General features: G+C 48.4%; 9 protein-coding genes across 9 annotated transcripts; 5 read left to right on the top strand and 4 right to left on the bottom strand.

The window, feature by feature from the left end:
* Positions 1-143: 143 nt before the first annotated feature.
* On the top strand, positions 144-1,184 carry N7484_004640 (uncharacterized protein; the record flags this gene model as incomplete). Its single annotated transcript, XM_057115060.1, has 5 exons — positions 144-343; positions 395-471; positions 526-609; positions 662-730; positions 784-1,184. 5 exons carry the CDS (start codon positions 144-146, stop codon positions 1,182-1,184), a joined length of 831 nt encoding a protein of 276 aa, XP_056975200.1.
* Positions 1,185-1,707: 523 nt separating this feature from the next.
* On the bottom strand, positions 1,708-3,720 carry N7484_004639 (sugar porter family MFS transporter; the record flags this gene model as incomplete). Its single annotated transcript, XM_057115059.1, has 7 exons — positions 1,708-1,928; positions 2,007-2,076; positions 2,131-2,795; positions 2,856-3,366; positions 3,426-3,471; positions 3,524-3,599; positions 3,660-3,720. 7 exons carry the CDS (start codon positions 3,718-3,720, stop codon positions 1,708-1,710), a joined length of 1,650 nt encoding a protein of 549 aa, XP_056975199.1.
* A 778-nt stretch (positions 3,721-4,498) lies between these two features.
* N7484_004638 (oxidoreductase, short chain dehydrogenase/reductase family) lies at positions 4,499-5,410 on the top strand (the record flags this gene model as incomplete). The annotated part of the gene is made up of 1 exon (XM_057115058.1): positions 4,499-5,410. The coding sequence occupies one exon, from the start codon at positions 4,499-4,501 to the stop codon at positions 5,408-5,410; it is 912 nt and encodes a 303-aa protein (XP_056975198.1).
* A 277-nt stretch (positions 5,411-5,687) lies between these two features.
* Positions 5,688-7,871, top strand: N7484_004637 (Zn(II)2Cys6 transcription factor; the record flags this gene model as incomplete). Its single annotated transcript, XM_057115057.1, has 3 exons — positions 5,688-6,138; positions 6,203-6,888; positions 6,951-7,871. 3 exons carry the CDS (start codon positions 5,688-5,690, stop codon positions 7,869-7,871), a joined length of 2,058 nt encoding a protein of 685 aa, XP_056975197.1.
* A 501-nt stretch (positions 7,872-8,372) lies between these two features.
* On the top strand, positions 8,373-11,868 carry N7484_004636 (C6 transcription factor; the record flags this gene model as incomplete). The annotated part of the gene is made up of 5 exons (XM_057115056.1): positions 8,373-8,702; positions 8,758-8,968; positions 9,020-10,294; positions 10,348-10,520; positions 11,074-11,868. The coding sequence occupies 5 exons, from the start codon at positions 8,373-8,375 to the stop codon at positions 11,866-11,868; spliced, it is 2,784 nt and encodes a 927-aa protein (XP_056975196.1).
* Positions 11,869-12,109: 241 nt separating this feature from the next.
* Positions 12,110-13,214, bottom strand: sod4 (mitochondrial 37S ribosomal protein mS42; the record flags this gene model as incomplete). The annotated part of the gene is made up of 4 exons (XM_057115055.1): positions 12,110-12,637; positions 12,691-12,815; positions 12,915-13,098; positions 13,167-13,214. 4 exons carry the CDS (start codon positions 13,212-13,214, stop codon positions 12,110-12,112), a joined length of 885 nt encoding a protein of 294 aa, XP_056975195.1.
* Positions 13,215-13,838: 624 nt separating this feature from the next.
* N7484_004634 (uncharacterized protein) lies at positions 13,839-15,089 on the top strand (the record flags this gene model as incomplete). Its single annotated transcript, XM_057115054.1, has 1 exon — positions 13,839-15,089. One exon carries the CDS (start codon positions 13,839-13,841, stop codon positions 15,087-15,089), a length of 1,251 nt encoding a protein of 416 aa, XP_056975194.1.
* A 318-nt stretch (positions 15,090-15,407) lies between these two features.
* On the bottom strand, positions 15,408-17,157 carry PIG-S (GPI-anchored transamidase GPI17; the record flags this gene model as incomplete). Its single annotated transcript, XM_057115053.1, has 2 exons — positions 15,408-16,856; positions 16,918-17,157. The coding sequence occupies 2 exons, from the start codon at positions 17,155-17,157 to the stop codon at positions 15,408-15,410; spliced, it is 1,689 nt and encodes a 562-aa protein (XP_056975193.1).
* Positions 17,158-17,592: 435 nt separating this feature from the next.
* N7484_004632 (uncharacterized protein) lies at positions 17,593-18,372 on the bottom strand (the record flags this gene model as incomplete). The annotated part of the gene is made up of 3 exons (XM_057115052.1): positions 17,593-17,634; positions 17,697-17,940; positions 18,020-18,372. The coding sequence occupies 3 exons, from the start codon at positions 18,370-18,372 to the stop codon at positions 17,593-17,595; spliced, it is 639 nt and encodes a 212-aa protein (XP_056975192.1).
* Between the last annotated feature and the right edge of the window lie 211 nt (positions 18,373-18,583).

Raw genomic sequence — 18,583 nt, 5'->3', positions numbered from 1 at the left:
AGAGCGCACCGATGACAATGGCGCGGGGTCTTGTTGGCCGATCTCAAGTGGATCCATGCTCAACTATTAAACAGCAACCAAGAATTTCCGAAAAACTGACTTAAGTTCACAATTTCGAAGAAAAGAACAAAAGAGTCGCAAACATGTCCATGAACTTTGATGATTGCGGCGTTGTCCGCGAGGGATTCCCCCGCCCGTTCCCCAACACCCCTTCCAATGTCCTTGAGCAACTCCGTATGGATGGCAAGGTAGTCGTAATCACTGGTGCGGCGGATGGAATTGGATATGCCGTAGCGGAGGCTATCGCTGAGGCTGGTGGTCATGTGGCATTCTGGTATAACTCGTGAGTGATAAATACGGGCTCAATACATCGATGTGAACTGACAGGTGGTAGAAATGATGTTGCAATCCAAAAGGCGAAGGACTTGGGTACTTCGCACAATGTGAAAACAGCCGCCTATAAAGTTGATGGTGAGTCGGTAAATACCCAGGCATTGAATACCGGTATGCTTATTCTGAATACAGTCTCTGTCTCCACCGACGTCCAAGAAACCATTGCGAAGGTAGTAAAAGACTTTGGCAAAATAGATGTTTTCGTTGCGAATGCAGGTTCGTTGCAAGAGTATCTCTGACTGAAACTTAAATTAATGATCGTGGGCAGGAATGGCTATCTCTAAACCTATCTTGGAGCAGACCCTCGAGGAATATCGGAAACAGATGTCTGTTAACGGTAAGGATATTCCCCGATGAACATCCTGAATCATTGACTAAGTGTTTATCCAGTCGATGGTATCGTCTACTGCGCAAAATATGCCGGTGAAATATTCCAAAAGCAAGGCTTCGGCAACCTGATCATCACATCAAGCATGAGCGGACACATTGTCAACGTGCCCACTGATCAGCCTGTGTACAATGCCACCAAAGCATATGTTACTCACTTTGGCAAGTCCCTTGCCCGTGAGTGGCGTGAGTTTGCTCGAGTGAATATCGTTTCACCAGGCTTCTTCGATACTAAGATGGGTGCTAGTGGGTTTGCTATCAATGAAGCATATCGGATGTCCGCCTTGGGGCGCCAGGGCCACACCAAGGAAATCAAGGGCCTGTACCTGTATCTTGCTAGTGATGCCTCCACATATATGACAGGCAGTGACGTGCTTATCGATGGAGGTTATGTTTTGCCTTGAGGCATATATTTACGATTCTGAACAAGAAAAATTACAGACATCATATTGATTTCAATCATTACCGTTCCACTTGGAAATGCAAAGAGATAATTTCTGTTGATATGCATTGATTGGGTCTTCAAAGATACATAGATTGTGTGCAAGTGACTTAAAGATCCACCCGGCATATATGGGCAAAGGTCCGGTCGTGGAATGTATGAGTATCCCATTTTGCGATCAGTCGGCCTCCTGAGTATTCATTGCCTACGACTTTTAGGGACTACAATTATTCTCCTTTATAGAATAATTTGATAATATATTTGTAACATTCGTATGACTTGGACTAGTAAGCTAGATGTAAGTAACCAGAACTATAAAATTCACAGAGTTTTTAATGAAAGGGCTAATCCACTAATTTGATACATCTTGGGTGCAAATTATGTTCAAAATGAGATAATTTGCCTTCATGCAGCACAAATAAAATCCAATTAAGAATGGTTCCAGTCTCCAACGATAGTGAACTAGTCAAACCATATCATATATCTCAGGCATGCTCAATCTGCGAAACGCCAATATCGAGATCTTTGACATCCGAGTCTTCGGAAACATCAACCGAAATTCCAAGTCGCCGCCTGATATTTGCCATTCTTATCATATCAGCTTCCCCTTGGTTACCCCCGAAGATCTTATCCATTTCCTCTATACCAATGCCCCGGGTCTCTGGGACAAAGAGATAAACCCAGACGATAAGGAAGACGCAAAATGCTATATTTACAAGTAAGCCTTTATCTTAAGTGAAAACAGATAATCAAAACAAAGGAAAGGAAAAGAAAAGAAACTTACCAAGGAAGAAGTAGAAAGTGCCAAATTTGATAGCACCCAGCATCCTTGGATAGATCAATGCTACAATGAACTAGGCTTCATTAGTATTGTCACCACAAGTTCATAATCAGCACACGTTACTCACGTTGCTCAGCCAGTTAGTGCCAATGGCCAGCCCCACAGCTTGTGATCGAACACCAGGCGGGAAGATCTCAGAGGGGATAATCCAGTTAACACAACCGATGCTGAAGGCAAAGTTTGCGATATAAGCCCACACGAATGCAGCACAAGCCCATCCAGCAGCCGGATGACTCCCCCAGGACCCATTGTATACGGCGTATATTGTAGCAACGAGCAGTTGAGATATGGACATCCCAATGCCGCCAACGATCAACACCTTCTTGCGACCCCATTGGTCCATGAACAAGATAGCAGGAATCGTAAAAACAAAATCGATGATTCCTACCACGCCAGTTGCAAGCAAGTCAACTGACTCACCAGTCATGCCGATATTCTCGAAGATTTGGGGTGCGTAGTAGATAATAGCATTGATACCTGTGAATTGTTGAATAAACTGCATCAGGCATGCGATGAATAAACGTCGGTTAAGATGCCGAACTGTTATAAGGGACTTGTACCTCTCCAGAGTTACCTGGAGCGATGTTATTGCATGCGGGTAGAGGACTGAAGTTGTCTCGCGATCGAATTGCACCGCTGCTTTGATTTCGAGCAACTCGAGTCTGATGCGGGGGTCTATATCTGGAACACGGCGAATACGGAGCAGTGTTGCCTCTGCTTCCTCTTCACGATCTATCATGCGTGTTACAAATGGCAAAATACTTGTTTTGTGGACGAGACTGGGAAACTAACCTTTCAAAAGCAGCCACCGGGGGCTGTATGGCAAAAAGAATGTACCCACTAATAGTACCAAGGAAGGAATACATTGCAACGCGAGGGGAAGCCTCCAAGCGATTGGAGACTGACCATCCCCCGTTCCTCCAATATGCTGTGTGCCGTAGTCGATCCAGAAAGCAATCATGATACCGAAAGTAATGCTGAGTTGTTGCAACGAGACCAAGCTGCCTCGAACATTCGACGGAGCCAACTCGCTAATATATAGCGGGATAACCATGGATAGCCCACCAATGGCCAGGCCTGCGATGAAACGACCAACAAAAATCATGGAGAGGTTTTTGGCAGCAGCTTGGATGATTGAACCGACAAGGAAGATACAGTTGGCGAGAAGAATGGACCATCGACGTGAGAGGCGGTCGGCAATAGGACCATTTGCTAGTGCACCAACCATGGCTCCCAGAGTAAGGACTGCTACCATCCATCCTTGAAGTGTTGAGTTTGATGCAAGAAGGGGGAATTGTTTGCCCTGAAAAGGGGAGGTTAGGCAGGTGTGCATTGATGAAGTGGAGAATGTCAGTCACTTACAAAGTTATTCATCACCAAGACTCCACTAATGACACCTTGGTCGTAACTGAAGAGCCGTTTAGTATGGCTCCATAAACCTAGTTGATTATAGCTCTTACCCAAAGAGCATGCCACCGATACTAGCAAAGACCGCCATGAATAATATGTAAGGCTGACGCAAAAGTGCCCGGATACCTAGAGTATTGGTGACTTAGAATGGAATCATATCCATGATGAAGCTTTTTCAATACTTACCAGTCTCTCCATAAGAGATAGTCATTGCCGCCGCGGCTTCTGATGTCGTAGGAGACACCATTGTGATAATAGACCTCTCGTGGGAAGATCTATTTGCAAAGCAAAATAGACAGAGTGATCGATAAATTCCAACTTGGAGCCCATGGCGGAGATGCGGAGGACTGTCAACGTAAATATATGGGGCTGGTCGGGTGCTTCCTCGGCATCAAAACCTGGGGAAGGCCAGAACAACGCGTCGCAAACAAAGCACGTCGGAGCAGAATTCGCCGACAAACGACCACCTACACTTCTCCCTTCTGAGAAACAGTCATATGATAGGATTCATTAGACATAGTAATGCACTCCCGTTTCATAAATGCCAAACAACTAAAATGTTCCCATAGGCTGATGATTTCATTTGAACAACATGATTTCTACCACAGCAGATAGCCATTTTAGCCAGAGAAATGCCTGCATAATTTGTGAGATTGTTATAGAGTATATCCGCTATTGTCTTTTTCTGTCGCCCGTCTCCCATGTATAGAGCAGGGAAATCGTCGGGCTGCAGTGCACCGATGAAAGCGGAGCAGTCGGGGTCGGGATGACGCCGATGTATGTAGCATGATTCAAAAAGCAGTCGCCCAGTCTGCCTAGGAAGACAGTGGTCCGGTGAATATTGTATGTCAAATAGAGCTTGAGTTATTTTGCTTACTTGGGCATTGAAATAACATGACTTCTCTTTCTTGACTTGCTTCTCTGGGCGCAATCAACCTTTCGGTTCGCCATAGCTCTCCTCAAGCTTTTCCCCGCACTCCCAGGTTCATAACCCCACAACGACGTACCTCATTCTGCGCAACAATATGGCCCCTACAGACGAGATCACTGAGCGTGAGGCTCTCACTTCTCGGGTCGTCCCCTCCATGGTGTTCAGTGACGGCAGTCCTTCGTCGATGACAGCTGCTCCTAAGGTCCCAGTCGAGAGTGACCCTTCAGTCGGGGCTCAAAAACGCTTTTCTGTCCGGGGCAACGCAGTTGTCACCGGGGGTGCTGGTACTCTAGGTCTCCGATCCTGTGACGCCCTCCTCGAACATGGGCTGGAAGGCCTCATGATCCTTGATATCAACCCGGCCAATTCACAGAATGAGATCGCCCAAATGCAGTCAAAATTCCCGCATGCTAAGATTAGCACTCAGAAGGTCGACGTTACCGATGAAGAAAGCGTTCGTATTGCAATGGAGGAGACTGTCAAAGAGCTTGGATCTATTGATACACTTGTTTCGTTTGTTGGTGTGGTAGGATGTGTTGATAGTCTTGATATGCCCATCGCGCAATGGCGGAGAATCCTCGACATCAACACCACAGGCTCATTTATTTGCGCTCAGGCGGCGGCTCGACACATGGTGAAGCAAGGAACGGGCGGTTCGATTACATTTGTGGCATCGATTTCCGCGCATCGCGTCAATTATCCTCAGCCTCAGGTTGCGTACAATGTCAGCAAATCAGCACTCCTGATGCTTAAGAGCTGTCTGGCTGCTGAATGGGCTAGGTATGGTATTCGGACCAACACTGTTAGCCCGGGGTATATGGACACAATTCTAAACGAAGGCGATGGTATTGCTGAGCATCGGCGTATTTGGGCTGAACGGAATCCTAGTGGTAGAATGGGAAGTCCATCGGAATTGACAGGCACGATTGTCTTACTTGCCAGCAGTGCTGGCTCATACATAAACGGTGCGGATATTGTCGTTGACGGGGGTGCCATTGTGCTTTAAAGCATGCCTGAATAGCTAGATCATTTGAAATTTAGAATACTGAAACCATCTTTATTTAACAACTGCGAAAGCCGAAACTATTATACGGATGAGGAAATTTGACTTGACAATTATGAAGACCCTGTTTCCACTAAGTGGGTAGTTCTTTTAGAATTGCCTTGCTACTTATGCTTCGGTGCTTCCCGTCGGTCGACTGCACTCCGACACTCCCGCTTCCACTTCAATGACGTGAGGCACTCTACTATGCAGGAAATATTTATGCATGTACCCATTCAAAATGCCGAAAATCACGAGCAAAGCATTAAGTTCATCTGCACAGCGAGCATGCATCAACTGTCAGAAGAGAAAAACTCGGTGTTTTCGACCAGAGAGTGGACCATGTTCCTACTGTACAAGGAAAGGGAAGACGTGCAGTTTCGAGAGTCCACCGGATCGAACTCCATTGACTAGGAAGAATCTAGATCTCGCTGAACATCGGTGCGCTCAGCTCCGATCACTCTTGCGCTCGCTAAACCCAGATGTTGACATCAAAGCTGCTTTGGAACAATTTAGCTCTGAACCAGGCGTTGCGGATTCGTCAACTTTAGAGAGAAATATAGAGCTCACTCCCGATAGCTACGAGTGGTACGAGGGGTCATTGTCTCCAGAGGAAGCGTCGCCAGACGGTGATGACGCCATCGCCACTGATGGGATGGCCACACTTTCAACAAACGACTCGGGCTACTTGGGTATGTGAGCGCAGGCTCACTCCGGAAACACAGACATCCTTCGGTTGACTAACATGTTTTTCAGGGAGTAGCTCCGGCTCACGACTTTTGGAAGAGATAGACCCCACAATCACAAATAGGACAAGGCAAAGAGGGCGACGCAGATCTCATCGAAGGTTTAACCGACCGGGAATCCCACTTCCTGAGTCCTCAAGTTTCGCGATCTGCCATGCTACTAGCCATCTAATCGATGCTTATTTTCAACTCTACAATAACCATTTTCCCATTCTGCATGAGAAAACATTCCGCGATAAGGTCACGGCAAGCCAGCAACAAACCCCGCCAATCTCCCCATGGCGTGTCACGTACTACATGGTCCTTGCTATTGGTCACTGGGCATCGAGCAAGGAGTCGGAGCATCAACAGTCAAGATTCTATGCGGCTGCACGATCCAGCCTTTCGATACAGATGCTTGAATCTGGAACCGTGGAAACGGTGCAAGCATTCTTGCTCATGGGGAACTATCTCCAAAAGAGAGACCGAACAAATACCGGCTACAACTTCATTGGTCTTGCATATAGAATGGCGATTGGGTTGGGCTTACACCGAGAGCCTACTGGGATAGAGGACACCATTGGACATGAGAGGCGACGGCAACTCTTCTGGACCATATATTGTTTTGAAAGTGGATTCAATATCACCACCGGTCGTCCCCCCACAATTGTGGATGGGTTCATTGACATTCGACTTCCAAGGAATGTTGATGATAAGGTAAGTCAAGTATCCTTTTTAGTCAAATTGGAATGTATCTGGTACTAATATTGACTGGAAAGGCTATCGCATTAACATCGCAAGTTCCGCCGGAGGTTGACTATCCAACAACGTACTCAGCAATCATCGCCCAGGCTCAGCTAGCCAAGCTTGCTGATGCCACTTATCACGAATTCCTTCTAGCCAAGACCGCTGGAACTCGAATTGAGTACAGACTAGCCGAGTCTATGGAACGCGATCTCTTCTGCTGGTATAAAAGCTTGCCAAGCTATTTTACTTCGATGGATGTCCCCTCGTGGTTTCGTGGGCCACGAGCTGTTGTCCTCTGGAAGGAACAAAATTTGCGGATTCTACTTTGGCGTGGCAGTCAAAGACAACACAGCTTTCTACCGACAAAGATAAACGCAGATGAAAAGTGCCTAAATGTCGCTATGGATAGTATCCACGACATTGCTACATTTTGCACTGTTCACGAAAGCAATCTGTATCAAAGCCTGGCGTGGTACGCCACGTATTTCTTGTTGCAGGCCACATTAGTCCTCGTGGCTGGTTTTCTTGACAAAACTTCCCCAATCCAGCCAGAGTCATCCGAGCTGCATCACTCAGTCTTTCAATCTCGAAACTGTCTCAGAATGCTAGCTGCTAGAAACAAGTCCGCGGCTCGCTATCTGGAGATGCTCGATCTTATTTGCAGTCAAGTCCAGTCCCCGGTTCCGGAGTTGGAGCTAGATCAATTCGCATATGACCTTTCCCACATGCCGATGGGGGCAAGCTTCGGTGACCCAGGGAGCGATATGCCTGGTCATGTACAGAACTTTGTTGATCTGCCAAGTGAAAATGATTTCATGCTTCCTGGAGAAAATCAATTCACATTGAATGATGATGATACCACTGATCCAAACCTGCGCATGCTTATCAACCAGGTTTCTCAGGATTTCACCGGGAGTATGCCTCTTGATCTTCTTTTCAATGAAATCGGATGAACTATTCCGCAGAAAATAGCTAGAGACCATTTTCTGTATAACAATGCGACAGTACCCTATATTCTAAGGATTTTTTGTTGACCAGCCTTTTCCCTGGCTCTAGTAAACGAGATTCAACGGAGATAAAAAAAAAGCGGAGACCGAGCATTGCGGGAGCTTCACATCTCTCATTTTTGCTTGCTACCCCTCCAACGCCGGACTTCGCACAAAGTGGACACTGAAAACCTTGCCTATCGGCATTAGGCGCGATATTCTACAATCTCTCGCACTTGCTTTTCCGGATACTATTATTAGGCTACATTACCCATGTCCGAGCCTGTTAATAACCCGGACCCGCTTACTGCGGAGACCAGGGCACCTAAAAAGCGAACACGGGTCCAGCTTTCATGCACCGCATGCCGGTTTCGAAAGTAATGATCCATAAGCATAAATTCGGGGCATCAAGATACTAATCAAAACCACAGGTTGAAATGCTGCCGCACTTACCCATGCACCAACTGTATGAAGCGTGGCGAAGCGGCATCATGTACTTATGTCGGTCGCGGACCTCGAGCCAAAGCCCAGCATGAGCGCTCTAGTCCAACACTTGTTCAAGATCGACTACAGCATTTGGAGAACCTGGTTATGTCGCTGGCTCAACAGCAGAAGCCCAGCGATCAAGTTACTGACTTCAATACTGGATTGCCACAAGATATCCTGGGCTATGACACGCCTCCTTCGGCAAATGACCGTGAAACTAAATCATCGCCTCGTGATACAGGCACTTTGGTTATTAGTGATGAAGGCACCAGTTACATTGATAGTGCGAACTGGCGTGCTATTCTAGAAGAGGTCTGTATATTACCGGTACTTGGTTGGTGGAGAGAGGGCTGACTTGGATATTCAGATCAATGGAGTGAAGGAATATTTGGACGAACAAGAAGAGAATTCTGACAATGATGCTCCTGAGGAGGATCCATATGATGATTCCTCACCAGTGCTTCTGCTTAGCATGTCGAGGAAGGTCACCAAGCAAGAAATTCTTGTCGACATTCCCGTACGATCGATTGCCGATCGACTAATTTCTCGCTTTTTGAAAACATTTGAACCATCAATAGGTATGTCAAAGTCCTTTACAGAGGTTGAGTGTGTGCTGATATGGGAAATAGTTGTCATCCATGTCCCAACATTTCGCAAGGAATATGAGCAATTCTGGAACAATCCTCAGGACATGTCATTTACTTGGATTGCATTGCTGTATGCAATCATGGCCTTGTCTATCTCTCTCCTTCGTCGCAGTGAGGAGCCATTTCCTATCAGCGAGGTGGATCCGATGAGCCTGTGGGATGTTTTCCGCAGAAGAGCTTCACAGTGTCTTGTCCAGTCGAACTACTTAGTTCCTGGAAAATACAAGCCCGAGGCGGTCTTCCTCTATTCACTTTCCGAATTTCTTCGCACTCAGGATACTCAGATTGGAGTGTCATATCTCCTTGGAATTACCATTCGACTTGCGCTGCACATGGGCTACCACCGCGACCCGAGTCACTATCCCAGCTTATCCGCATTCGATGGGGAAATGCGCCGGCGTTTGTGGGCAATGATATGTCAACTCGACACCCTGGTCTCATTCCAAAATGGTCTCCCGCGAACCGTACAGCCTTACTACTGTGATTCTGAGATACCTTCCAATCTATTGGACACCGACTTTGACGAGAACTCCGTCCAGTTGCCACCTGGTCGACCGGATGAAGAGAGGACGGCTTGCTCGTACACACGATCAAAATCACGTCTCATGGCAGCCTTTGGGCAGATTTGCGACTCGGCCTATACGCGAGAGCCAGTATCATATGATGAAATCATGGCAATGAATCGTCGTCTCGATATAGAACACGATCGACTGCCTTCATTTTTCCGTGCACGACCAATGTCCCAGTCTATGGGCGACCAAACAGATCTCATACTATGGCGGTATAACCTGAATCTAATCTACCAAAAATCCCGTATCGTCTTGCACCGTCGGTATATCAACGAGACACATGGTAAATACGCCAATTCGCGAAGGATCTGTATCGATGCGGCCAGTGCGTCGCTGCGACACCATGCTGATATCTGGAGCGAGTCATTGCCAGGTGGACAATTATATTCAGAGCGTTTCCTACTCAACTCCCTTCAAAACACCGACTTTATGCTCTCCGCTATGGTTCTCTGTCTAGTGCTGTCGCATGCCAACGACAGTGGAGATCCTGCTCGATTACAGACGCGGGAGCACAAGGAACTCCTGCTGCTATTGGAGAATACACACAAAATTTTCAAGCAGACTCCACGGCGGTCTACGGATACCCAGCGGGCATTTGTCGCGCTGAGTATCATGCTTAGCCGAGTGCAAGGCCGCAGCCTTGAAAGTCTCACCTCAAATATCGAGGAGGATACGAGTACAATGGAGAGTACGTATTCCCCTAATGCGGTGTATTAATTTCACTACTGACCCTATAAGTAGCTCGAAATCTATTTCAACCAATGCCCACGATCAACCAACAGCAGTACCCGATGGTTTCTCTGGGGGACATGCAAGCTACTAACACAATGTATACTGACGCTTCCGAGACTCCGTCATATTCTTCTCTGGGTGTGATTGACGATATGCTTAGCACGCCTGCTCAGTTAGACTGGGTATGTTATGGCTTTGGTGCAGTACATTAAAGGAACAAGCTAACCTTGAGGATTTCTTTTTAGCGTCTGTATGATGGCCGAATGTATGGTTTTGACACAGCTAACCAGGACAACCTGTGGTCGGCCGGGCCTTGTATTGATTCCAATGGTGTGGAGTTTGCTTTTCCTCCCAATATCCAATAGAATCGCTTGGGTAGTGCCAGACATTGTTGCACACATCTCTGCGTGGCTTGATGACTCCTACAAAAATATATACCAACTATTCCGACCATAATGATAGTATAAGGTCAGAAGTTTAATCTGATGTCGGATAGGTATCCACACTATTTAGTACCTCATATAAGCCAGTCCTAAGTTTTGCCTTAAGTGTATCATTTCGGTCGTGATGACGAACCTTGAAATCCGGATCTTATCTCTTCTTTCTGCTGGTATAGTGCCCAGCCTCGGCCGCAGATCCCGACCCGTGGACCGGGGAACTTTTTCAATTCGTACCAAAACCTCGAAGCTTCAACTCGAGCGACACACCGCAGAAACCTCACTCCTCTTACCATAGACCACCCCTCCACCTCTCATGAATCCCACCCGGGCTTTGCGATTTCAAAATCGCACAATCACCACCCTAGCACGGCCTCAATGCGCCTCGCTGCGAGCAGCCCTTCCAACCAACACAATCTTGAGGGAACACCAACTCCCCTCACGCCAGTTATCACCGTCATGCATATACCAATTCCAAAAACGATCCTTCAATCTCTCATCGCTCTCCTCATTCCTACCCTCCGGCAACAATAACGGCGACAACTCGCCAAAGCGCGTCCTAAAGGCCTCCCGCACACTTCCCTACTCACCCGCCCCCCTCTTCAAAGTGATCTCCTCCGTCGAAGCGTACTCCGAGTTCCTGCCATTCCTCAATGCGTCAACAGTTACAGCGCGCGACCCCCAAACGGGTTACCCGACGCAGGCATTCCTGACTATTGGATATGGCCCGCTTAGTGAGACCTTTACTTCGCGCGTGGATTGCGATCCCTCGAAGGGAGTTGTGGAAGCACGAAGTGGTGCGAAGTTTGGGAAGCCTGAGAGTAGTGCTGGTAGTAGCAGCTCGTCGGGTCTTAGTAGCTTCTTCCCCGGAGCGAATGAGGGGATCTTCGAGTACCTCTCTACGCGATGGGAGTTGACACCACTTGATGTGAAAGGTGGATCGCCGCAGACTAAGGTGAACTTGAAGGTGCAATTTGAGTTCCGGAATCAGTTGCATGCTACAGTTATGGGCGCGGTGGAGGATCAAATGGCCGGTGTGATGATTGAGGCGTTTGAGAAGCGAATGAAGGAGAAGCATGCGGAAGGCCAATAAGCATAGATGCCTTGGATACATTGTATCGGCGCTTTGTACATTATATGTGTTTTTCTTTGTACGGGATAGAGTACATACAGCCCTGGAAATTATAGAAAGATATAGACCATGAGTGCCATGTTAATTTCTATGGAGATCCGCTGTACAATTTTGAAAACAAAAATTTAGAAATGAAAGGGAAGAAATAGAACATGTTAGTATATAATACAGATTATCCAAACATCAAAGGGGGTTTATCCGCTCAGGACATGCTCAGACTCCGAGCTTGGGCCATCGAAGGATTCGATCGCATAGAGCTGATAGCGTTGTAGTTGTCGAACACAACGTCCCAGTTAATCCGATCCCACCAGCGCTCCAAGTACTCCGCCTTGCCGGCAATACCGTAATCCATCATCCAGGCGTGCTCCCAAGTGTTCACGCACAGAATGGGCTGCACATCAATAGCACCGGGGGCTAAGCTCTTCTGGTTCTGGGCATGAGCGCCCATCGAGCCGGCGAACTGGTTGCCCAGCTGGGTCTCGGGGGTGTGGGTGGCCATGTCGACGGGTTGGCGCCGGGAGTGGGCGGCCGGGTAAGGGGAGCCGGCGTTGTAGGTGCAGAAGATCTGCATCATGCCCTCGCGCTCGAGGTTCTTGGCGAGCCAGACGAAACCGGGGCCGAACATGGAGTTGGCGGTGGCCAGGAAGTCGAGCTTCAGGGACTCAACAGACGAGCAAGTGTCGACGATGTCTCGGGCGAACTTCTCGGGGATCTCAGTAGTTTGGGGGGACTGCATGGTGTTAGACGACAGTGTACACTAGATGCACGGGCTGTAATACTGACCAGGCAGTTGAAGAAAAAGTGGTTGTTGTGAGCCATGGAGGCGTAGTTGAAGACCGAGGCCATCTCCGCGCGCCGGGAGTACTTGACCAGCAACTCTCCAGGCTTAGCATCCGCGTCAACGGTGTCTGTACACAAATTGAATCAAATCAGTATTCAATTACACGTATATCCATTGAAAGAACCCGTCAGGCCATTCAATTGTCCGCAGTATGAGCTGGACCGACCTTGTGTCAACAGGTTGAGTTTGTCCACGAGGAGGCTCTGGTATTGGGTCCAGGCGAAGTCAAAACCCTCCGGTGACATGAAGTCCGGAATACCATTCTCCTTGTAATATTTCTCATTCTGCAATTGAGGGATGCGATGGAGAGCACGGGTCTGGAAGCGTGGGAGGGCGGAAGAGATAGGTGTCTGGAGAGCAACGCGATCAGTTTCTATTTGCGCGACGGGGGCAAAGGATGCAAGCCAGCCGATCATACCTGGACAGAAGCCGCGCGCAGGGCGGGCCGGGCAAGTCGGCTAAACATAATGTGAGATAGGTGAGTGGACTTGATCTACTGAGCTTTCCCAAATCTCGAAGAATTTCCCTCCCGACGCACTTCTCCATCGGGACTAGCGTGGCTTATATCATCTGCCCACTTTGAACCAATCAGAGGCCGTCCAACTACATCTGCATCTACCAGTGTTTCTCTAAGCGCCCATCTATCGTCCAGTGGGTCATGCATTCTTCAGGGGAAGGATCTAGTTTAGCGCCCATCCTACTATGATGCGATCATGTAGTCGAATATGAAACTCACGAGCACTAGCTTGGGCTCCCGGCGCGTGCCCAGAATAGATTATATGGAAACTGGGAAATGAATGGGCACTGACGAGGCTTCTTCTTTGTACGAAGTCGCCTGATTTTATTTTCTGTCTCCTGTTCCCTTTCAGTTTCAGCTTATCGTTACTCTCTTTGTCTATTCGTCTGTCGCTATCATCCTGGATTTTATCTAATATCCTTCTTCGTGATCTGTTGCTTCTTGTCCTGCATTTGAACCAGATATCGGACAAGCGGTGATCATTCCTTCTACTGATTCTTCAGATATCTCCGTCAGACAGACAGACTACTCTGGGGCACATCTATACTGCCAGACCACGTTCGAAACGCCATCATGGCTAGATCCGCTGCCGATACCATGGCCAAAGGATCATTTCTTCTCTTTCTCTTGACTATCATGACTTCCGTGAAATCAACACATGCATTTAATGGGTTTGAAATTCTTCCAAGAAGCGATTCATGTCCCAGTTCATACGACTCGTGTGGAGGGAACGTCCCCTCGGACTTTTGTTGTCCGTCATCCTCAACCTGCCTCGTTCTCGACAACGACACTACAGTCCTCTGCTGCCCATCCGGAAGTAGTTGTGACTACATATCACCTATCACTTGCGATATCCAAGAGCAGAACGCCACTACTCACCCAAAAGCCTCCGTCAAGACAACACTGCTCGATGAGAGTCTCCCGACATGTGGCAAGTTATGCTGCCCATTCGGATATACTTGTGAGAATGACAGCCTTTGCCACATGACAAACTCAACAACCGAAAGTACAACTACAACTACAACTTCAAGTACCACAACTTCAAAAACATCAACCTCAACAGCCTCATCAACCACCGATCTCTCGGCCTATGGTGCAACCTTCACACCAGTCTCCTCGTCCATCTCTTCAACATCGCTAAACGCCGACTCAACCTCTTCTTCCAACTCAACCATCACCACTTGTCCCTCCTTCCCAAGCAAAGCAGTAATAGCAGGCTTCTTCCCAGGAGCCCTATTCGGCGCAATCGCTGCACTTCTGATATCAACGTGCGTCCGCCACCGCGCGGACAAGAAACAACTAGCGAAAATAAACCAAGACACCAAAGCAACAGCACACAACTGGTCCAGCCGATCTTCCTCAGGCGCCGTTCTCGGAATCTCAAGCCCCATAGCCTCAGAGGATGCATCCTACCGCACAGACTTCCTCCTCCGGAACCCAACCGACAAGCGCTCATCGATGAGTTCCCGGTCCATGCGTTCTATGCTAAACCGTTCTGGCTCTCGGGTTCGCAGTCTGTTTTCGACTGGTGTACCTGGACTAGACAAAGACGTGCCTCCACTTCCTACCGCATCGGAGCTTCCTGTGCAAACGAATCCTGTGACACCGCCTAGACAGCGTGAGCCTAGTACCGAGAGTATCAAGGTGTATTCGCCACCTGCGGTGTTCATGCAGTCGAGACGGTTTCTAGGGCCGGAGCCGTATCCAAGCCGTATTGCGAGGCCGTCGACCACGTTTACAGATTTGGTGCAGGCTGTTGGGTTCAATAATGAGTCGAAGGGGGACCAGTCTTTCAAAGTGCATGAAGTGAGGAAGATTACCTGATAAAGTTGCCCTCGGAGATTGTAGTTGAAAGCTTGGTTCTCACGTTCACTTTTGATTTGATTTAGCATTTTGTTTGGTGTACAACATTTGCGATTGTTTTAGATATTTTCCTTTGTTCATATACCTGTTCCACATGTTTAATTTGGCAAAGATTTGGTACCTCAGTACTAACAGTGTTCACTGCTCAGGCAATCGTGTATTTGCACAGCCAGTGTAGCCGGGATAAGAGGTGTTAACTTATTGAAATTGTTCGGCGGAAGAAGTTGGATTTAATTGATGTATACATATAGCTTCTAGATGCATGGGGAATGAAATGATTTACTTTGCCGAAGCCTTTCTTGCTTTCCATCCTGCGACAATTCGCTTCAGCTCCTTCAATAACCCAACAACTAAAGGCACACCAATGGGACCCAAGAGAGGCAAATATACTGCAACCTTGTGCTCATCTGGGAAATAGACCTGACCAACCATGCTCTTTTCAAAAAAGCTACGCTCTGCTTCAGTCTCAGCTACCCGTGCACTGGCAAGAGCGGCAGCAAAGCGGCCATCTCGAAGATAAGAGCAAGTAGCAGAGAGGTGGATCAGGGTAGTGGAGACCGAGGAAGCGACAGTAGCTGGGATAGGAATGGAGGGAAGAGATTCTGTGAGACGGGCTAGAGATCCCATAGTAGATGACGCGGAGAGAAGGAGAGTAGCGGCTCGGACACGAATGAGGGTTTGAAGACGGAGAGGTAGCGAAGAAGGGGTAGTGGGTGTGCCCAAGAGAGTCAGCAGTTGGTGAGAGAAAGTCATGAATGCCGGCCGTAAAGAATCTTGTGTGAGGTGTGTTGGGTTTGACGGGCCGCCCATACTTGCGGACAGTGTTGGGTTCAGAAGAAATACACCACCCCACTGCGGCACGATCCAGCTCGAAGCCCGGTTCTCCTTCACGACAAGCGGGGATTGAGACGGGGCTGGCACATAAAGAATGAAATTGAGGGTTGGGCCGCTGCCAATGCTAGGATTGAGAGGCCACTCGGCAGCATTGATGAATGCGCTCAAATCCTCCTTCTTCAGTGTCCAAGCAGCTTCGGTCTCGTCATAGACCGGTTGAGGCGCCATAGGTGAAAATGTTGCATAGAGCTGAACCTGAGTATCGATTGTAAAGTTGCTGATGGGAGCAAATGCATGGAGAAGAGGGGATAGGTACTCCTCGACAGCAGCCTCAATCTCCCAAGATGATGGCACGGAGCCAGGAGTGAACAGCGAGAAGGACAAGTGATACGTGTCGGCGTATTTCATGGATCGACGCAGTCGCCGGCTGATGCTCTCCGAATCAAAGCCAGCTGTGCCACTTGAGAGAATGTGGGCAATAGTTGCCTTCTCCTCGCTATACAATCCTTGGAGCTCCTGCGCAATAAAAGCCGACAGAGGCGGGTTTGAGGAGGATGGAAGAGGAACTTGGTTTGGTGGGTAGAATACATCCAGCTGTGTAGTGTCTGCATGAAGTTCTGATCGAGGGGCGGCCAAATCATTCTGGGGGAGCACCCGAACAGTCAACGCAATGTCCGCACCTTCTCCGACTTGATCAAAGCCTCCAGTGCTCTCTTCGCCATTGGAGGGAGATGCGCTGGTGTCATTCGCCAATTTGAGCCGCAAGTGGTGCGCGGCGAATTCATTGAGATCGTCAAGGGTATGCTGTGTGGTGCGGAGGAGGTGCTGGGACTCGGAAATCTGCATTGCAGGTGCTGCAACATGGATGTCTAAGGGAAAGACAGGGCGACATGTCTAGTCATGGGATATTAGCCATCTTATTGTTTATCGCGGCCACCCTGGTGAGGTGCTGTACCTTGCCATCATCCCAATCTACCATCTCCTGAATTGGTAGGTGTGCCCGATAGATCGATGTTGTCTTCCACCATATTGGAAATCCGAGAAAGATGATCACAGCCCAAAACGCAGCAATTACTCGGAATCGCGTCTTAGTGGCCTCGAGGGTCTCGGGGGGTGGAACGCGCTGGGCGCTCGATTGAGGGTTCGACACGGCCGAAGCCTTCGGAGACTCGCTGTCTCCATTTTTGGCGGTCATGCTAGGGACATGCTTTGTGCCGTGAACCAACACAACACTCAAGCAGTAGAGAGTGAACGAGTGTTGTTGTTGTCAGGGAAAGGTGAACCTTGAAAGGCGGAGAAGGGACCAGGTGGCGCCGGTTAAATCATTGTCTACCACTAAACCATCAGGACTAATTGAAACATGTTCCTATGTATATGACATGTCTGTGTAATCAAGGTAATATTTATTCTAGTTGGGGTACAAAGAATTGAATGAATATAATTCCTAAATAATATACGTCGCTTTCAACGCTCGGGAATGGTACATAAGAGTTCGTATGACCCTCAATCGGGTAGATTATTCAGACTAAACAGTATTCCACGTAAATCACATAGGGTATCTTAACATATAACGCCGTTCTAATGTGGCGGTCAGGCCTTTTGGCCATGGACCTTGCAGAACCCATCTTCCCTAGTATTCCTTCTCGAAGATTTTTTGGATAGGTTTGGCAGCCTGCATTGCAGAAGTCAGTAATGAACAACGAAAGCAAGACTTGAACAACTGCAGGCACATACATCAACGAATTTCTCGAGGTCCTGGTCCAGATTGGCCAGATCATCCTTGCGCTTCTTGTTCTCGGCGATCAAGGCCTGCTTGTGTTTCAGCAACTCCTGGCGAGCCTGCTCGAGTTTCTCTCGCTCCGCATGCTCGTGGTTAATGCGCGCAATCATTAATTCATGCTCATTGGTCTCGCGGTGCTCGGGGAAAAGTTCGAGGAATTCCTCGACAGGTATTAACGGAAGTGAAAGGTACTTGTGGCTGTTGCGCGAACATTGTAATTAGCAAAGAAAGTTTCACAGGGATAGGAGGTGGTATGCAAGGCGCCGAGTACACTTACTCGTAGGATTCACAGGCTGAAATCTCGCCACTCAGGTGTTTCTGCTCGTAATACAGGTTCTGCAACTGGAGATGTAATCGGTCGATCTCCTGGCGGGCCTCGGCGGTGGCTTGTTTTGTGTCGCGCACGCGGAAAAGCACATCACGGTTCTGCCCGCGCAGCTGGGCGAGAAGGGCAAAGAGGACCTTCTGCTGTTTCGAGGCAGCCAGCGATAATTCATGGGCTGAGGTTCCGGCGGGGATGGAGTCTGGATTCAGTAGGGCTAGGAGTTGTTGGCATTGGGCGAGAGTCTCGGCGCTGGTGCTGAGCACGGGCAGCAATGACTGGTCGGTGATGATCTCGCTGATAGCCATGATTTTTTAATTCGTGGGGGGTTCAAGTGGCAATTAACCAGGGAAATCTATTCAATGAAGAGAGTTTTGGGGGACCGATCAGACTAACAAAGTGGGGAAGGAGGAAGAAGTGGGAACGAACGGATCAATCAAATGACGGCACCGCTCAACCCATGTGAATGCTGGGCCGAGTGTGGTTGGGGAAGACTTTATCCCGAACTTTTGGTCTTTC

Source organism: Penicillium longicatenatum (assembly GCF_028827895.1).
Source record: "Penicillium longicatenatum strain IBT 33135 chromosome Unknown contig_2_segment0_segment0, whole genome shotgun sequence".
Lineage (NCBI taxonomy): Eukaryota > Fungi > Ascomycota > Eurotiomycetes > Eurotiales > Aspergillaceae > Penicillium > Penicillium longicatenatum.
Note: the sequence above shows the minus strand (reverse complement) of the source record. Positions and strands in the feature narration are given on the sequence as shown.